This window comes from Saccoglossus kowalevskii, chromosome 14, assembly GCF_978046115.1.
Source record: "Saccoglossus kowalevskii chromosome 14, keSacKowa6.1, whole genome shotgun sequence".
NCBI lineage: Eukaryota > Metazoa > Hemichordata > Enteropneusta > Harrimaniidae > Saccoglossus > Saccoglossus kowalevskii.
Genome location: NC_140654.1, coordinates 36,769,045 through 36,789,612, shown reverse-complemented (window position 1 = coordinate 36,789,612; position 20,568 = coordinate 36,769,045). Strand labels below are relative to the sequence as shown.

General features: G+C 37.4%; 1 protein-coding gene across 3 annotated transcripts in view; it reads right to left on the bottom strand.

Moving 5' to 3' along the window:
* LOC100366304 (regulating synaptic membrane exocytosis protein 2-like) overlaps positions 1–20,568 on the bottom strand; it is a 238,080-nt gene that overhangs the window by 84,267 nt on the left and 133,245 nt on the right. For all 3 annotated transcript variants that reach the window (XM_085508189.1, XM_085508187.1, XM_085508188.1), the window contains exons 8-10: positions 17,802–17,938; positions 13,191–13,321; positions 5,766–5,928 (exon numbers count right to left, since the gene is read on the bottom strand). In XM_085508189.1, coding sequence (XP_085364315.1) covers positions 5,766–5,928; positions 13,191–13,321; positions 17,802–17,938 — 431 coding nt within the window. The remainder of the gene's footprint in view (positions 1–5,765; positions 5,929–13,190; positions 13,322–17,801; positions 17,939–20,568) is intronic.

Here is a 20,568-nt window from a genome sequence, read left to right as displayed (position 1 = left end):
TGCAACGGAACACTATAACATCGTATTACTACAACGGAACCCTATACCATTGTATTACTACAACGGAACCCTATAACATCGTATTACTGCAACGGAACCCTATACCATTGTATTACTACAACGGAACCCTATAACATCGTATTACTGCAACGGAACCCTATACCATTGTATTACTACAACGGAACCCTATATCATCGTATTACTACAACGAAACCCTATAACATCGTATTACTGCAACGGAAGCCTATACCATTGTATTACTACAACGCAACCCTATAACATCGTATTGCAACAAAGGAACCCTATAACATCGTATTACTGCAACGGAACCCTATACCATTGTATTACTACAACAGAACCCTATAACATCGTATTACTACAACGGAACCCTATAATATCGTATTACTACAACGGAACATTATAACATCGTATTACTGCAACGGAACCCTATAACATCGTATTACTACAACGGAACCCTATAACATCGTATTGCAACAAAGGAACCCTATAACATCGTATTACTGCAATGGAACCCTATAACATCGTATTGCTGCAACGGAACCCTATACCATTGTATTACTACAACGGAACCCTATAACATCGTATTACTGCAACGGAACACTATAACATCGTATTACTACAACGGAACCCTATACCATTGTATTACTACAACGGAACCCTATAACATCGTATTACTGTAACGGAACCCTATACCATTGTATTACTACAACGGAACCCTATAACATTGTATTACTGCAACGGAACCCTATACCATTGTATTACTACAATGGAACCCTATAACATCGTATTACTGCAACGGAACCCTATACCATTGTATTACTGCAACGGAACCCTATACTATTGTATTACTGCAACGGAACCCTATACCATTGTATTACTACAACGGAACCCTATATCATCGTATTACTACAACGGAACATTATAACATCGTATTACTGCAACGGAACCCTATAACATCGTATTGCAACAAAGGAACCCTATAACATCGTATTACTGCAATGGAACCCTATAACATCGTATTGCAACAAAGGAACCCTATAACATCGTATTACTACAACGGAACATTATAACATCGTATTACTGCAACGGAACCCTATAACATCGTATTACTACAACGGAACCCTATAACATCATATTGCAACAAAGGAACCCTATAACATCGTATTACTGCAATGGAACCCTATAACATCGTATTGCTGCAACGGAACCCTATACCATTGTATTACTACAACGGAACCCTATAACATCGTATTACTGCAACGGAACACTATAACATCGTATTACTACAACGGAACCCTATACCATTGTATTACTACAACGGAACCCTATAACATCGTATTACTGCAACAGAACCCTATACCATTGTATTACTACAACGGAACCCTATAACATCGTATTACTGCAATGGAACCCTATAACATCGTATTACTGCAACGGAACCCTATACCATTGTATTACTACAACGGAACCCTATATCATCGTATTACTACAATGGAACCCTATAACATCGTATTACTACAACGGAACCCTATAACATCGTATTGCAACAAAGGAACCCTATAACATCGTATTACTGCAATGGAACCCTATAACATCGTATTGCAACAAAGGAGCCCTATAACATTGTATTACTGCAACGGAACCCTATACCATTGTATTACTACAACGGAACCCTATATCATCGTATTACTACAACGGAACCCTATAACATCGTATTACTGCAACGGAACCCTATACCATTGTATTACTGCAACGGAACCCTATACCATTGTATTACTGCAACGGAACCCTATACCATTGTATTACTACAACGGAACCCTATATCATCGTATTACTACAACGGAACATTATAACATCGTATTACTGCAACGGAACCCTATAACATCGTATTGCAACAAAGGAACCCTATAACATCGTATTACTGCAATGGAACCCTATAACATCGTATTGCAACAAAGGAACCCTATAACATCGTATTACTACAACGGAACATTATAACATCGTATTACTGCAACGGAACCCTATAACATCGTATTACTACAACGGAACCCTATAACATCGTATTGCAACAAAGGAACCCTATAACATCGTATTACTGCAATGGAACCCTATAACATCGTATTGCTGCAACGGAACCCTATACCATTGTATTACTACAACGGAACCCTATAACATCGTATTACTGCAACGGAACACTATAACATCGTATTACTACAACGGAACCCTATACCATTGTATTACTACAACGGAACCCTATAACATCGTATTACTGCAACAGAACCCTATACCATTGTATTACTACAACGGAACCCTATAACATCGTATTACTGCAATGGAACCCTATAACATCGTATTACTGCAACGGAACCCTATACCATTGTATTACTACAACGGAACCCTATATCATCGTATTACTACAATGGAACCCTATAACATTGTATTACTACAACGGAACCCTATAACATCGTATTGCAACAAAGGAACCCTATAACATCGTATTACTGCAATGGAACCCTATAACATCGTATTGCAACAAAGGAGCCCTATAACATCGTATTACTGCAACGGAACCCTATACCATTGTATTACTACAACGGAACCCTATATCATCGTATTACTACAACGGAACATTATAACATCGTATTACTGCAACGGAACCCTATAACATCGTATTGCAACAAAGGAACCCTATAACATCGTATTACTGCAATGGAACCCTATAACATCGTATTGCAACAAAGGAACCCTATAACATTGTATTACTACAACGGAACCCTATACCATTGTATTACTACAATGGAACCCTATAACATCGTATTACTGCAACGGAACTCTATAACATCGTATTGCAACAATGGAACCCTATAACATCGTATTACTACAATGGAACCCTATAACATCGTATTACTACAACGGAACCCTATAACATCGTATTGCAACAATGGAACCCTATAACATCGTATTACTACAATGGAGCCCTATAACATCGTATTACTACAACGAAACCCTATAATACTGTATTGCAACAATGGAACCCTATAACATCGTATTACTACAACGGAACCCTTTAACATCGTATTACTACAATGGAACCCTATAACACTGTATTGCAACAACGGAACCCTATAACATCGCATTACTACAACGGAACCCTATAACATCGTATTACTACAACGGAACCCTATAACATCGTATTACTACAACGGAACCCTATATCATCGTATTACTACAACGGAACCCTATAACATCGTATTACTACAACGGAACACTATAACATCGTATTACTACAATGGAACCCTATAACATCGTATTACTACAACGGAACCCTATAACATCGTATTGCAACAATGGAACCCTATAACATCGTATTACTACAATGGAGCCCTATAACATCGTATTACTACAACGGAACCCTATAATACTGTATTGCAACAATGGAACCCTATAACATCGTATTACTACAACGGAACCCTTTAACATCATATTACTACAATGGAACCCTATAACACTGTATTGCAACAACGGAACCCTATAACATCGCATTACTACAACGGAACCCTATAACATCGTATTACTACAACGGAACCCTATAACATCGTATTACTACAACGGAACCCTATATCATCGTATTACTACAACGGAACCCTATAACATCGTATTACTACAACGGAACACTATAACATCGTATTACTACAATGGAACCCTATAACATCGTATTACTACAACGGAACCCTATAACATCGTATTGCAACAATGGAACCCTATAACATCGTATTACTACAATGGAGCCCTATAACATCGTATTACTACAACGGAACCCTATAATACTGTATTGCAACAATGGAACCCTATAACATCGTATTACTACAACGGAACCCTTTAACATCGTATTACTACAATGGAACCCTATAACACTGTATTGCAACAACGGAACCCTATAACATCGCATTACTACAACGGAACCCTATAACATCGTATTACTACAACGGAACCCTATAACATCGTATTACTACAACGGAACCCTATATCATCGTATTACTACAACGGAACCCTATAACATCGTATTACTACAACGGAACACTATAACATCGTATTACTACAACGGAAAACTATAACATCGTATTAATACAACGGAACCCTATTACACTGTATTACTACAACGGAACACTATAACATCGTATTACTACAACGGAACCCTATAACATCGTATTACTACAACGAAGCTCCATAACAGAGTCTAGTCTGAAAGAACACAATCGCATTTCAACAACGAAACCCTATAACACAGTCCAGTCTGAGAGCTAATGTTTTATTTATGATTACGACACAACATATATTCTAGTGTATGATGTCTTCATAGCGCCCTCACTGGCCAACATTGTTTTTTGAATAGTAACCCCTATCACAATCATTCTGTGACAAGGTCAATGGCAAGTTTGAAAGAAATCCACCTCTGCAACCTAGGCTGACAGCTGGTCAAAGGAAAGGTCAATGTATTGAAAAGACAAATACATATAGCATTATATCTTGACTTGATTGCCAACTTTGAAAAAAAGCAATATAGGCATGTCTGAGTAATGATCATGGGTACACACATGAATGTAGATCCCTGTTTCTGACAATATACAATGGAGAATAACAAATCGGACAAACATTAAAGCAATTGGGCTGGTAGTTTTCAAGAAAACATAAATGTTTAATGAATGGAAGTAAAGACAATATACCATACTTCTCCAATCATAAGCCCAGGGTTCTCAACATGTTCAACTGGGGAAAGTAAGGGGTTGGCTTATACTCCAGGACCACCTCAGAAGACTATTCTTTGGGGGGGGGGGGTTACCATTGTATGTAACCATCTTTCCATCCACGAAAAATTATCAAAATAACAAATTAAAATTATCCAAACCAAATGAGTCGTCATTGATATCCACAACACTTTTACAATGAAGAAACAAACATGTTCATAAAAATAGACACATTTTATTACAATACGATTTACATACTGTCTGAATTTACAGTCTAACAATGGGTAGGGTCTATGAAAAACAGTTGGAGGCAAGATTTTTATTGTTTTTCTTTTTGTGGGATGTTTTCAATTGTACACAAACTCTCAAGGCAATTTCCGCCATGATGTTTTTCAGCACAATTTGACCTGAAACAACGCTTTTTGACCTAACAGGTCTTTCATTAACCAATCAAAATGCTGTGTCATATTGATGAAGTTTTCTGATTATTGATGATGTAATTTTTTAACGCAATGCAATGAATTTAGCGATGTTAAAATTCGATCTAATTTTGACAAAGAAACGGTGATTTTTTCCCTAAAAAATGGTGAATCACAATTTTCGAAAGGTAAACTGAGTTTGAAGGAATTATTTTAAAATCTTTCACAGTCGCCAACAGGTCATGTTGAAGAATAGTTTACTCATTCATACCCCATTCATGATAGTCTCAATGGACTTGATAATTTGGAAAAGTAAAACAATTCCTAATGACCAGGTTTCACGAACCAAACTACCGTACTAATCACAATTTTTTTATGCAATGAAACACACTTTTTACATGCATATTTTAATAAATGCTGTCAACGACTAGAAAACACACATTGGGCTCATAATTATGGATGCCCTCAACTTATTAAATGTCAAAAAATAGAGGGGTGGGATTATGATCAGTGAAGTATGGTAACTATGGACAGTGATCTTTAATTGGTAAGTAGTAGTAGCATAAATCTTTGTACTGACCTCTCCTAAGAATTGATTGACACCAAACCTGTCATAATCCCAGACAGTTGTCTCCAGTGTAGAACCATCAAAGTGGTCTCTCTTTAATGCCCAGATAAATGTCTGATTCCATTTTGGATTGTTACTCTTAGCAACTGTCTTGGTTCTTCGTTTCGTTTTATCACTGAATATGTAAAAACAAGCCATGCATGGCACAGTCCCCGTTAGTTATCAAATTTAAGATATATAGTTTTGTTCATAGTAATATAGTTGGAACATAAAAATGTCAGAAGCATGGATCCAGAAGATAATGCTATGAATTTTGATGATTTTTTTAACATTAAAATGATTGACATCTTGTATCTGATCGTCAAACGAGTAATTGTCCATACTGAGAAATATTGCTCTGGAACAGCATTAATTAAAACAAAATGGCCACAAGTCAGCCATTTTGAAGTCATCTATATATCTATAACATATATTTGAATATATAAAATATGAACACAATCAGTCAAAGCATATCAGACATATGGTTCTAGAAGTGCATTTATTTAAACAAAATGGCCACCAGTCAGCCATTTTGAATCCGATCTGAAAAATAAAATGACGTGCTACAAAGTCCTATAATGTCCAACGTGTGTACCAAGTTTGAACAAAATTCATCCATAAACACCAAGATCAAGTTCTGGAATGCCAGAAATGCTTGATTTTTGATGACTTTTTAGCACAAAAATGGCTGCCATTTGGCCATTTTGAATCAGATAGTCAAACGAATACAGTACAGTTCTCGCAAAAGCTTTGGCTTCACTTCAGCTTCAGCTTCACTTCAGCTTCACCTTCGCTTCAGCATCACATCATTATGGCATTGTTATGGCTTCAGCATCGCATCAATGTCGCAACATTAAAAAGTTAGACGGTTATCGCTTTTCTTCATTGTGGCCTCATTATGGTGACAATGTGGCATGAGCTTCACTTCATCTAACAAAGAACTACAGAACTCATTTCGCCCAACCTAATGCCCGTTTCCGCTTTTCAATCCACAGTGTTTTAATCGCTCGCTTTTGCGACCACTTGTTGAATTTCCGCTTTATTTTCGACTGTGCAAAAATTTGGACTACTAACAATTTTCTGGTTTTCATAAATCACGGTTACTAGTTTAGTAACAAGCCGAAGGACCATAAGGCTAAATAGTCCCACGCATGGACTGAGTGAAAGAAAGAAAATATTTCTAAGGCTAAAATAAAACCTAATATCTCTTTGTGTATTTGACAATTTATATTTGGTATGACAGTATGTTCGTAAATATCTGGAAAAATCTCGTCTTTCGTTAATAATTTCATTTGTTTGAAATGTCTACCGACAGTGTCCCAATAATTTGTTTGGAATATCGATCCCCGTTGGTTTCTCCAAACGGTCCCGACGTCCATCATTCAACACAAACAGCATTTATTTATCGTAATTCATGGGGATCATGTCCCGTAATTTGCAGGCTGTAAAACCAAATAATTAAACAAGTACTATTTATTATATATTTTTTTTACCTCGCGAAACTACAACACAGCGGTGAAACAGTCGCCTTGAAATCGATGGAACTTCAATTATCCATTTCTCACCTTGAAATAAAATAAATAAATTCAAACAGCATCGGGGAATATATTATTAACCAGTCTTACCAATCGCTAGCTTTATTTTATTCAATCCATAAAATTCACAAGTTTTTCGAAATTTGTTGGCAACTTCCGTGCTAAAAATGGATGAAAATGTGGGTGTGGTTCTCTTGCAAAGTTCTGTCGATAATACGGACAAATATGGTTCTGTGACCCAGGTCGTGCTCCGATCAGGTGACTCTCAGCCAATCAATGATGTTGTAACAAAGCATATTTTACGCTAATTTAAGGGTCCTCGTATCATCCAATCTCTGGCGTTGATTTACATAGTTTGTTTGTGCTGTTTGCTTCACAATTATTCACTAAAAAACATCGGTATATTTTGACAAACGGCCAGGATTTGACCTTAGTTCAAAAAAAGAAAAACTGGGCTAAGATACAAATCAGTTTTGCAAGTTGGGAAATAAGGTAAACCAGATTGGGGTCAATGATATTCAGTATTGAAGGACTTCCGTGTGTATCGTGAGTTTTAAATTGTTCATCGACTGGTCACCAAATATTTACAGCTACAACTAAATGGACATGTTTTTTTCTGAAGCCCAATAAACTATTTCTGCATGTCAAGTGCTATTCGATTTTTTACAGGGTATGTAGCTCGTTTTTATTCAAAAATATTTTTTGCGAGAATACTTTTAAAGTACGTATAGATCGAGCTCAGGTCACTGATCGTGACTTAATTTTGAAAATTGGATGTAAAATTTTACCAGACCAACGCCACCACAACCATCCAATCATAGTTAGAAATGTACGCACTTGTTTTCGAATTTTGTATCAAGATGGAAGGCGACAACGCGTACATGTGTTTTGCATGTATTAGTCCGGGCATGAGATCGGACTTGGCTAAAACTAAACGAAACACAGAAAAATACCACCGAAATGAGGAATCTGAATCTGTTCTTTTACCAGTAAATAAAATGAACGAAAATAAGGTAATTTTACAAGAACAGTTTCATTTCATATAGCAAATTGTGTTGTAACTGAATGACGATTGCATTGTGTGTTCTTGCAGTCAATATGACACTCGTCACCTTGCAGATTGCTAATACCCAATACTCGCAACATTAAATAATTAAACAAGATATCTTTTTAAAATGTCATTTTACTCTTGGTCAGATTATTTTATTCCCCTTACCGCCTTGAATTTCAAATCGATTACATATCGAACTTCTGTACATGTGTTTTTCTCTACTGCCTTTCCGTGTGAAAATAACATTAAAATGATTGACATTTGTATCTGATCGTCAAAAAAGTACTTGTCCATATTGAGAGATATTGCTCTGGAACAGCATTCAAAATCAGCCATTTTAAATACATGTATATATATAACACAAAAATGGCCACCATTTGGCCATTTTGAATAGGATCGTCAAACCAATATATCTGTCTATCTATGACATGATGTATAATGAATATTTAAAATTTGAATATAATCAGTGAAAGCAAGTCATGGCACGAGAACCACATTTATTAATACAAAATGGCCGCCAGTCGGCCATTTTGAATCTTATCTGAAAAACAAAATTATTTGCATCAAGGTCCCATAATGTCTAATGCATATACCAAGTTAGAACAAAATCCATCTGTAAACAGCCGAGAAATGGTTGATTTTGATGATTTTTAGCACAAAAATGGTCGCCATTCGGCCATCTTGAATCAGATCAAGAAACAAATTGACGTGCATATGTATAATATCATGTATGATGTATGTGTGAAGTTTGATTGTGATTGGTCCAGGCATTTCTAAGATACAGGTCCGGACGCACGCACGCACAGACGCAAGCACAGACACATGGAGGTCAAAACATAAGTCTAATAATGAGGTCATACTCATGTCACACACATGCGAACACAGCTTCAATTTTCAATGACGCGAAGCTGATGCCACAATGATGCGAAGCTGATGCCACATTGATGCGATGCTGATGCCACATTGATGCGATGCTGAGGCGACAATGAAGCCATGCGTAGGCGACAATGATGCCACAAAAGCCAAAGCTTTCGCGAGAACTGTACTGTATATCCACGTCATGATGTATAATGAATATATAAAATTTGATCATAATCAGTCAAAGCATGGCAGATATTGCACTAGAACTGCATTCATTAAAACAAAATGGCCGCCAAAAAATGATGTGCATCAAGGTCCCATAATGTCCACAGTATGTACCAAAATCCATCCATATGTGACTAGCTGTTTGGAACACCCCTTTAATTTTATTTATTATTATTTATACAATACTAAAACGCAAGGAATGAGCGTACCGCAACGAGACAAAATAATTCCCTGTACACTCATATAGAACAGAGTAGTCCACCCCTGTTCTATTTTCGATCCGCCTGCAACGCTATGCGGCCGGAGGTGTTTGACCTGAGTCATGTGGTCAGGGAAATCCAGTACAGTATGTTTTAAGGAATCGATTTGACGAGATTGTAGTTATTTCTGTTCAGTTTCTACCATTTAATAGTTATTTTTAGAAGTCATGATGCCATCGCCGCTACATGCTACACGCTGTACTGTGTTATCAATGATGCTCTCGAACAATAACTTTCATAGACATTGAACTTTATTTGCTTCGAGATACTCGCTTTTTATGTTGTTTTGATCATGTTTTCAGTACCAGTTATATTCGATTCAATGTCACTTATTACTCAACTCGGGATATAACTTTTGCTATTGTGCAGGTTACTATGTGATGAACGTGATTGTGTGAAATCGTGGGTCGACGTTATCAATGGTTGCTATGACAACGCACATTCAACTCTTACAACCAGTGTGCTTTCGATGCTTATTTTTGCTTTTGTTTTTATTTCATGTGAACCCACTGTGTATTGCTCTTCCTGCTCGACGGCGTGAAACACAGTCAATAAAAGTTATACGTAAGCACAACCTGGATCTAGAATCTATTATTTTTGCTGACACTCCCCATTTATGTCGGAAATCCGTGTCACACATAAATGATTTTGATGATTTTTTTAGAACAAAAATGGCCACCATTCGACCATCTTGAAACAGATAGTGGAACAAATTGATGTGCATATAAGTTCCCATTTTCGGACTGTGTCTGTACAGGGACTAACAAATTATATAGTAAAACATTAATACAAAACAAACCATAATTGCTGCCACTCTGCAACTAATAGAGCTGTGATTATTGATGAACAAAGCAAATATTTTTCAGTCATTCTTTGAACGATTATGTTTAACTAAATATTGCTACACTACAGCAAGTTATTATCAACATTGTCGGTAAATGTACAGCAATTGCTTCCAATGTTGTTGAAGTTGTTTTGCTACAATAAAGTTTGTTTTGATACATTTGCAATGCACCCAGACTTCAAGTCACCGCTCCACTGTCCAATCACGCACTCGTTGACTGTGACTGTCACATTCACAGTCATCATGTTGCGGAGTTAACAGGGATTCCCGACTCCACCTGCGATTCGTGAAAAGATAGTTGAGCTGTATTTAGAAGGAATATCTTTTGCTGACATAGCGAAAAGGGTTGGTGTGACCAAATCTACTGCGTATAATATATGCAAAAAATTCACCTCAACTGGTGATATTGAACATGATACTGGCGGTCCACAGCATTGCCCGAAACTTAATGATAATACGTTACAGCACATCGAATCATACAAGAAGACCAAGCCAAGTATTTATTTGAGGGAGATTAGAATAAATTTAATTGCCGGAAATGTGTGTGCCATCGATACTGTCCGGTGCTTGTCAACTATTCATTGTGCTATTACTAAATATTTGGGGATGAGCCGAAAGAAGTTGACCAGTGTTGCCGCCGAGTCTAGGACAGAACGCAACGAAGAGTGGACTCTGGATTTCTTGGATATTGTTACCAACTATGATGTCGAACAACTACATTGGTTTGATGAATCATCAGTTATTAAAACTACTGGAAATCACGAGTACGGTCACGCTGAAAAGAGAAAAGCTGTTGTAGAAATCCACAGACACGCTACCAAAGCAAATTACACTGTAAATTTACTAGTTAGCTCATTTGGGATCGACAACGTCAACATTATTGATGGTCCATCAAACGGCTTGGAAATGGTTGATTTATTTGAAGAAGCCATGAGGACCGTGGACGCTTTTGGAAATCCGGTTTTATCTCAAGGGTATTGCGTCATTTTGGACAACTGAGGATTTCATCATGGGCGTCAAGTTGAGCCAGTTCTCCGAGAGTTGTTACATAGACAGGGGGTTCAACTTTTGTCAACCACCCTATAGTTTTCAATTCAATATACCCCGGTATGTAAACTTTGTTTTTGTTATTTAAAAATATATCTGAAAGATAACGAGGAGTACACAAACAATTTCACTGAACTAGCCATTGCAGGTGCTCTCACTCGGATTGGAGCGGGCGTATGTCGGCGGTTTGCTTTCGACTGTGGCTATATCTAATTTGTGGATATAATTTTTTACTTTTGCCTTGTCTCTAAGCCATAAACCAAATGGCCACCACATCCTTTGAAAGAGAATACCATAGTGTATGTGTCTAAATATGTCTATAAACTGGAAATGTGTGAATGTAGTTGTAGTATCAATTATAATATTGTACTGAATAGCAAATAAATCATCCATTTCATGCAACATTATAGTTTTGTGCTTTCCAGAAAAATTGTAAATAACTGCAACGTGTGACATTCCCGAGTAGATGTATTTTAGCCAGTTCATATTACAAATATTTATCATCAGCACAGGACATTTTAAGTTGGGGAAGTCTTTGGTGAATTAGGATTTCTGTAATATTTCCTTTTCGGAAATACAGTGATGTAGACTAAGATTTGTGTTGCAAGTATAAAAAAAACATTTATTTTGTAACGTGAATTACACTAAATTACCTCTGATACATAGCAAAATATGACATCAAATAAAGATGAACCGGTAAAACGAATAATGATGACATGTTGAAAAGTGTATATTAATATGAACTAATAAAACGTGTTATTCCTGTCACCAAAAATATCCGGACTGTTTCGCAAGCAAAGAAAGTTTACTCCGCGACATGATGACTGTAAATGTGACCAAAGTCAGCTCGCGCACACGTGATAATAAAATAAATACGATATTTACTATATGGGGGCCGCCATCTTGAATGCAGCATTAAACTAAATAAGAGACAAGTTGTGAAACGGGTTTTTCAAATTCCTACAAATCAGGACAAAAATACCAATCTTTAAAATAAATTGATCTGTTGGGGTTATATTAAGGCAACAGTTTTTGTGTGGAAAAATTCCTTGCATACGAACACCTAATTGGTATTTTTGCCCTGATTTGTAGGAATTTGAAAAACCCGTTTCACAACTTGTCTCTTATTTAGTTTAATGCTGCATTCAAGATGGCGGCCCCCATATAGTAAATATCGTATTTATTTTTTTAGCATGTATGCACCAGCTGACTGTGAATGTGACAGTCACAGTCAACGAGTGCGTGATTGGACAGTGGAGCGACGACTTGAAGTCTGGGTGCATCGCGAATATATCAAAACAAACTTTATTGTAGCAAAACAACTTCAACAACATTGGAAGCAATTGCTGTACATTTACCAACAATGTTGATAATAACTTGCTGTAGTGTAGCAATATTTAGTTAAACATAATCGTTCAAAGAATGACTGAAATGATAGTAAGTGAGGAAAAAAATATGGTTTTCCCAGAAACCAGATTCTGTCTACTATAAAAGTTTTGATTTGAGATATGGACACAAAACACTGCCAATGACCAAGAAACTTTTGTGTGGCTTTGATAAAACTTAAGAACTTACCTTCTATCTGGCAGAACATAGAGTTTTACATATGGGTTTCTTCTTTCCCCAGTTTCTTTTAATGGAAGATTGTTAGCACTTAGTATTGTCACCACAAATTGCTGTGAACTATTGTCATACCACATTTTAATCTGAAAATAAATGCAAAATGTTTAGGTGCCTGCAAAACGCTTGCTACAGCAATGCCCATAATGTGAATATCATCATAGTTTATATATCTGAGAACAAAATAAGTATTTTAATTAAAACAAGCCATGTATGGCACAGTCCCAGTTAGGTATCAAATTTAAGATATATAGTTTTGTTTATAGTAATATAGCTGGAATATAACCATGTCAGGAATATGATTTTTTTTAACATTAAAATGATTGACATTTGTGTCTGATCATCAAACAAGTACTTGTCCATATTGAGAGATATTGCTCTAGAACAGCATTCAAAATCAGCCATTTTGAATACATGTACATATATATAACATGATGTATAACAAACATATAAAATTTGAATATAATCAGTCGAAGCATTTAAGAGATATGGCTCTAGAAGCCCAATCATTAAAACAAAATGGCCACCAGTCAGCCATTTTGAATCCAATCTGAAAAATAAAATGACGTGCATCAGGAACCTGTAATGTCTAATGTATGTTATAAGTATGAACAAAATCCATCCATAAATGCAAGAAATGCTTGATATTTGAGGATTTTTTTAAACACAGAAATAGCCACCATTTGGCCACTTTGAAAAGGATCGTCAAAACAATATATCTGTCTATCTATGACATTATGTATAATGAATATTTAAAATTTGAACATAATCAGTCAAAACAAGTTGGAAATACGGGTCTAGAAGCCCATTCATTAAAACAAAATGGCCACCAGACAGCCATTTTGAATCCAATCTGAAAAATAAAATGACGTGCATCAGGAACCCGTAATGTCTAATGTATGTACCAAGTTTGAACAAAATCCATCCATAAATGCTTGATATTTGATAATTTTTTTAGCACAAAAATGACCACCATTCGGCCATTTTGAATAGGATCATCAAACCAATATATGTGTCTATCTATGACATGATGTATAATGAATATTTAAAATTTGAACATAATCAGTCAAAACAAATCGGAGATACGGGTCTAGAAGCCCATTCATTAAAACAAAATGGCCGCCAGTTAGTTATCTGGAAAACAAAATTATTTGCATCAAGGTCCCATAATATCTAATGTATATATCAAGTTTGAAAAAAATCCATCTGTAAACAGCCGGGAAATGCTTGATTTTTATGATTTTTTAGCACAAAAATGGCCGCCATTCGGCCATCTTGAATCAGATCGTAAAACCAATATATGTGTCTATCTATGACATGATGTATAATGAATATTTAAAATTTGAACATAATCAGTCAAAACAAATCGGAGATACAGGTCAAGAAGCCCATTCATTAAAACAAAATGGCCACCAGTCATGTTATCTGGAAAACAAAATTATTTGCATTAAGGTCCCATAATATCTAATGTATATATCAAGTTTGTACAAAATCCATCTGTAAACAGCCGAGAAATGCTTGATTTTTATGATTTTTTAGCACAAAAATGGCCGCCATTCGGCCATCTTGAATCAGATCGTAAAACACAAGTCATTGAAAATGGCACAGCCCCGTAAAATTTTTGAAAGTTCTCTTTGTGCTCGTCATATTAAAGCAGAGGGGTTGCCGCGAGCGTGTCCTTCAAACTTGAGTTCCAGGTGGCGTATACAACAGATTGTTTATTCACATCAAAACACGTGTTCTGTGTAGTAGTAATATGGCCAAAAATAAAAACAGCTGTTATTCGGCCATCTTTGATCTGATTATGAAACACACTGATATGTAAGATGTATGTGCCAAATACGAATGAAAATGGTACATAAATTGTGGAAATATAGTAGGAAGGCCAAAAAGTCAGATGGCTGTCAATCGGCCATCCTTGACCAGATTTTGAAACAAATTGTCATAGACATGCATCCTAACATGTATAAAGTACATGTACATGTATGTGCCAAATTTTAATGAAAACTGACAGAGCACGTCCAAGATAACCCTTAAAAAAACAAAAACAAGATGCCTGCCAGTCGACCATCTTTGATCCTATTGCAAAATATATCGTCATGGACATGTATCCTAACATGTATAATCTATGTACCCATGGACATGTATAATCTATGTACCCATGGACATGTATTCTAAAATGTCTAATCTATGTAACCAAGTTTGAATGAAAACTGACAAAGCATGTCAAAATACAACATTTTCAAAAAACAAGATGGCTGCCAGTTGGCCATTTTGAATCAAATTGCTAAACGACTGCATGTGCATATGTCCCACATTAAGTACTAGGCACATGCAAAGAATGAACAGAATCAGTCCAAGGGATTCTAAGATATGACTCCGGACAGACGCACGGACGGACAGACGCACAGGGACCAAATTATAAGTCCCTGTATGTACAAAATCCATCTGTAAACAGCCAGGAAATGGTTGATTTTGATGATTTTTAGCACAAAATGGCCACCATTCGGCCATCTTCAATCAGATCGTGAAACAAATTGACGTGCATATGTATAATATCATGTATGATGTATGTGTGAAGTTTGATTGTGATTGATCCAGGCATTTCTAAGATACAGAACCAGATACAGGTACGGGCAAGGTAAAAAAAGCCTGTCACGTAATTAAATGTTGGATTCATGTTCCACAGTATGAATTGTCCGGTTACAATAACTGTTTCTGGGCAGCAAAAATGCTGACCAAAAAAGGAACAATTCCTATATATACAATAATTGTCATTTACATAACCAATAGCCAGTAACGGCAGTTTTTCTATACAATGTCACATTTGAATTCTTTGCAGTCACTTAAACAAAAGATATGCCAGTCCCAGTCTCGGTTGAAAATAGTCCCAGTTGAGACCACACAGTCCCAGTTGAAAACAGTCCCAGTTGAGACCACACAGTCCCAGTCCCAGTTGAAAACAGTCCTAGTTGAGACAAAGTAAGCAAATAACACCGATTAAACGGCAAGGTAAAGACTATGTCTAATTATAGTAAATACGTACTGCGTGCGTGACTCGAACCGGCGCTCGCGTACGGCACCAAATCGCCTAGCTTCACGCCACTACACGTCTTCCCCTCGGCCACCGGGCATCCCCATTAAAGGATGCCTAATAACCGAGATTATTACGTGCAGAGAACATGAAACCCGTCCACGCGATACGCGCCACACAGCATGGCCAGAATGCGGCAAAGGCCTTCAGATCTGGCTGTAGTAGGATGGTGAAAGTAATGGTACAGCATTGTAACAGTGAATAAGTACTGAGAAATAATTCTAAACTCATAGTTGCTGTCGACATAGGAAGTAAAGTAAGCAAATAACACCGAATAAACGGCAAGGTAAAGACTATGTCTAATTATAGTAAATACGTACCTTTAATGGGGATGCCCGGTGGCCGAGGGGAAGACGTGTAGTGGCGTGAAGCTAGGCGATTAGGTGCCGTACGTGAGCGCCGGTTCGAGTCACGCACGCAGTACGTATTTACTATAATTAGACATAGTCTTTACCTTGCCGTTTATTCGGTGTTATTTGCTTACTTTACTTCCTATGTCGACAGCAACTATGAGTCTAGTTGAGACCACACAGTCCCAGTCCAAGTTGAAAACAGTCCCAGTTGAGACCACACAGTCCCAGTCCCGGTTGAGACCGAGACCAGTTCCAGTCCCGGCTGAGACCGAGACCAGTTCCAGTCCCGGCTGAGACCGAGACCAGACCCAGTCCCGGTTGAGACCGAGACCAGTCCCAGTCCCGGTTGAGATCGAGACCAGTCCCAGTCCCGGTTGAGATCGAGACCAGTCCCAGTCCCGGTTGAGACCAGTCCCAGTCCCGGTTGAGACCAGTCCCAGTCCCGGTTGAGACCAGTCCCAGTCCCGGTTCAGACCAGTCCCAGTCCCGGTTCAGACCAGTCCCGGTTGAGACCAGTCCCAGTCCCGGTTGAGACCAGCCCCAGTCCCGGTTGAGAACAGTCCCAGTCCCGGTTGAGAACAGTCCCAGTCCCAGTTGAGAACAGTCCCAGTCCCGGTTGAGACCAGTCCCAGTCCCGGTTGAGACCAGTCCCAGTCCCGGTTGAGACCAGTCCCAGTTGAGACCAGTCCCAGTCCCAGTTGAGACCAGTCCCAGTCCCAGTTGAGGCCAGTCCCAGTCCCAGTCCCAGTTGAAACCAGTCCCAGTTGAGACTCCACAGACCCCACAATCCTAGTTGAGACCACACAGTCCCAGTTGAGAACAGTCTCAGTTGAAACCGAGACCAGTCCCAGTCCCAGTTGAGACCAGTCCCAGGTGAGACCACACAGTCCCAGTTGAGACCAGTCTCAGTTGAAACCAAGACCAGTCCCAGTTGAGACCAGTCCCAGTCGCGACCAGTACCAGATGACACAAGTTCCAGATGACACCAGTCTCAGTTGAGACCAGTACCAGATGATGGCTTCTGGTGGAAACAAAAGTACATATATAACAGAACAATAATTAGATAGGAAAATAATTTTGATTGACACCAAACCTGTTATAATCCTGGAAACTATTTACCTGTATCTGTGCGTGCGCATTGGTTCTATTATTTGGAGGTGTAGGACTACCTGGTGATGTAATTGTAACTGAAGGCCGCCGTGGTTTGGATGGTTCCTCATCTTCTTTCATCTTGCCAGAGTCATATCCACTAGATGCTATTAGAGAAAATACCAAATAACAAGTCAACTGAAACATTGAATGTAAAATATGTACAAGGTAGAATGATGTATCATAAAATAGATACAACTTTATTGTGTGTTAACATATTACCATGCCTCACTTCCACACCAGAATACAGGGACCCTTCTTGAATGATCTGTGGAGTTTGCTTTTCATTAACATTGAATTATTGAATTTCAGGTTCTCAATCAAATTTTGACATAGTTTTATTTATTATTTTGCAAACTAACATTCAGTGGGATGACTAGTTGTGAATTAAGTACACACCAAATGTGATAAATTTATGCAATTTCATCTTGATAATAAAACATCAGGCCACTCGTGCTGCCGCCTTACCTGAGGTAAAATATTTGCAAAACACTTGAAAAAACAAAACATGTAACTATGTTAGCAAAATATCTGACTTGGATACACTAAAGGTACAAAATGTATGTGAAGAACAAAGTGGCTTGCATGAACTAAATATTTCAAGTGTGAAAGTTTAAATGAAATTATTTAGCATTTCTACTTTTAATTTTGTTATGTGTATATACCGGATTCCATGATAAATCAGCCTTAATGGCTACATAGATGAGAGTATACTGGAATTATCATGAATGACAAGCTGTCTTTGAATCTAATTGGCCAATGCAATTAAAAGCTCAGAACATATTTTTTGTCACTGAAATTAAAGAAACCAAATAGCAATGTTTGCTACTATACACCATATTATGTTTCTTTCTTCAGAATTTATAGAATAATTAGTTGATCAACGTCTCAAAGTCGAAGCAAAATTGAACAAAAATTATGATATATGAATATATACATTGCATACTTTTAGTTCCATTAAAACACAGTCTCATCCAATCACAGTATGCTGCACAGGTCCAAGTGTGAAAAATTTGATAATAATTTTCGCATAATGTTTTGTATATTTTTTCAAACATTTTTATCAACACATGTAGTCAAAAAAGAATTACGGCAATTTGATCTGAAATTAACTAATTGAAGTAAAATAATTAAAACAGTTGGCTTGATAAAGTACAATGATTTGATGCTATGTGGCAAAAAAGTTGATGGAAAAAACTTTACAGGGAATAATATACTCAGAAAATGATCCAAATGACATTTTTCATAAAAGTTTCCCCAAATTTTAAAATATTTATCCAGGATGTTATGACAGAATCCGGCAGTGAAATGATGCAAGTTATTGTCCTTAATGCAATGAATACAATAACAGTGCATGGCAGGCAGTTTGTTTTAAATAACAATGGTGATGTAAATACATGCTATCAAAATTTATATAATGGCATTTATTGAATTGCAGCAAAAACAATGGTTGTGCCGTTTAATGGCAATGATTAGTCTCTTACTAGGCATATCCACTTCTCATTTCATGTATAATACATTATCAAATACTTTCATAAGAAATTGCCAATTTATTCCAAACATATATCATGAAATGGCAAGTTATTCATAGTAAGAGAGCTCACAAAAATATTGTGGTACATATATAATAAAAAACCTGCAGTACATGGCCATTCAGTGTGTGCAGTAGAAATATGGCCAGTCAGTGTGTGCAGTAGAAATATGGCCAGTCAGTGTGTGCAGTAGAAATATAGTAAGTCAGTGTGTGCAGTAGAAATATGGTCAGTCAGTGTGTGCAGTAGAAATATAGTAAGTCAGTGTGTGCAGTAGAAATATGGTCAGTCAGTGTGTGCAGTAGAAATATAGTAAGTCAGTGTGTGCAGTAGAAATATAGTAAGTCAGTGTGTGCAGTGGAAATATGGCCAGTCAGTGTGTGCAGTAGAAATATGGTCAGTCAGTGTGCGGAGTAGAAATATAGTAAGTCAGTGTGTGCAGTAAAAATATAGTAAGTCAGTGTGTGCAGTAGAAATATAGTAAGTCAGTGTGTACAGTAGAAATATAGTAAGTCAGTGTGTGCAGTGGAAATATGGCCAGTCAGTGTGTGCAGTAAAAATATGGCCAGTCAGTGTGTGCAGTAGAAATATGGCCAGTCAGTGTGTGCAGTAGAAATATGGCCAGTCAGTGTGTGCAGTAGAAATATGGTCAGTCAGTGTGTGCAGTAGAAATATGGTCAGTCAGGGTGTGCAGTAGAAATATGGTCAGTCAGTGTGTGCAGAATATGGCCAGTCAGTGTGTGCAGTAGAAATATGGTCAACCAGTGTGTGCAGTAGAAATATGGTCAGTCAGTGTGTGCAGTAGAAATATGGTCAGTCAGTGTGTTCAGTAGAAATATGGTCAGTCAGTGTGTTCAGTAGAAATATGGCCAGTCAGTGTGTGCATTAGAAATATAGTCAGTCAGTGTGTGCAGTAGAAATATGGCCAGTCAGTGGGTGCAGTGGAAATATGGTCAGTCAGTGTGTGCAGTAGAAATATAGCAAGTCAGTGTGTGCATTAGAAATATAGTCAGTCAGTGTGTGCAGTAGAAATATAGTAAGTCAGTGTGTTCAGTAGAAATATGGCCAGTCAGTGTGTGCAGTGGAAATATGGCCAGTCAGTGTGTGCAGTAGAAATATGGCCAGTCAGTGTGTGCAGTGGAAATATGGTCAGTCAGTGTGTGCAGTAGAAATATAGCAAGTCAGTGTGTGCATTAGAAATATAG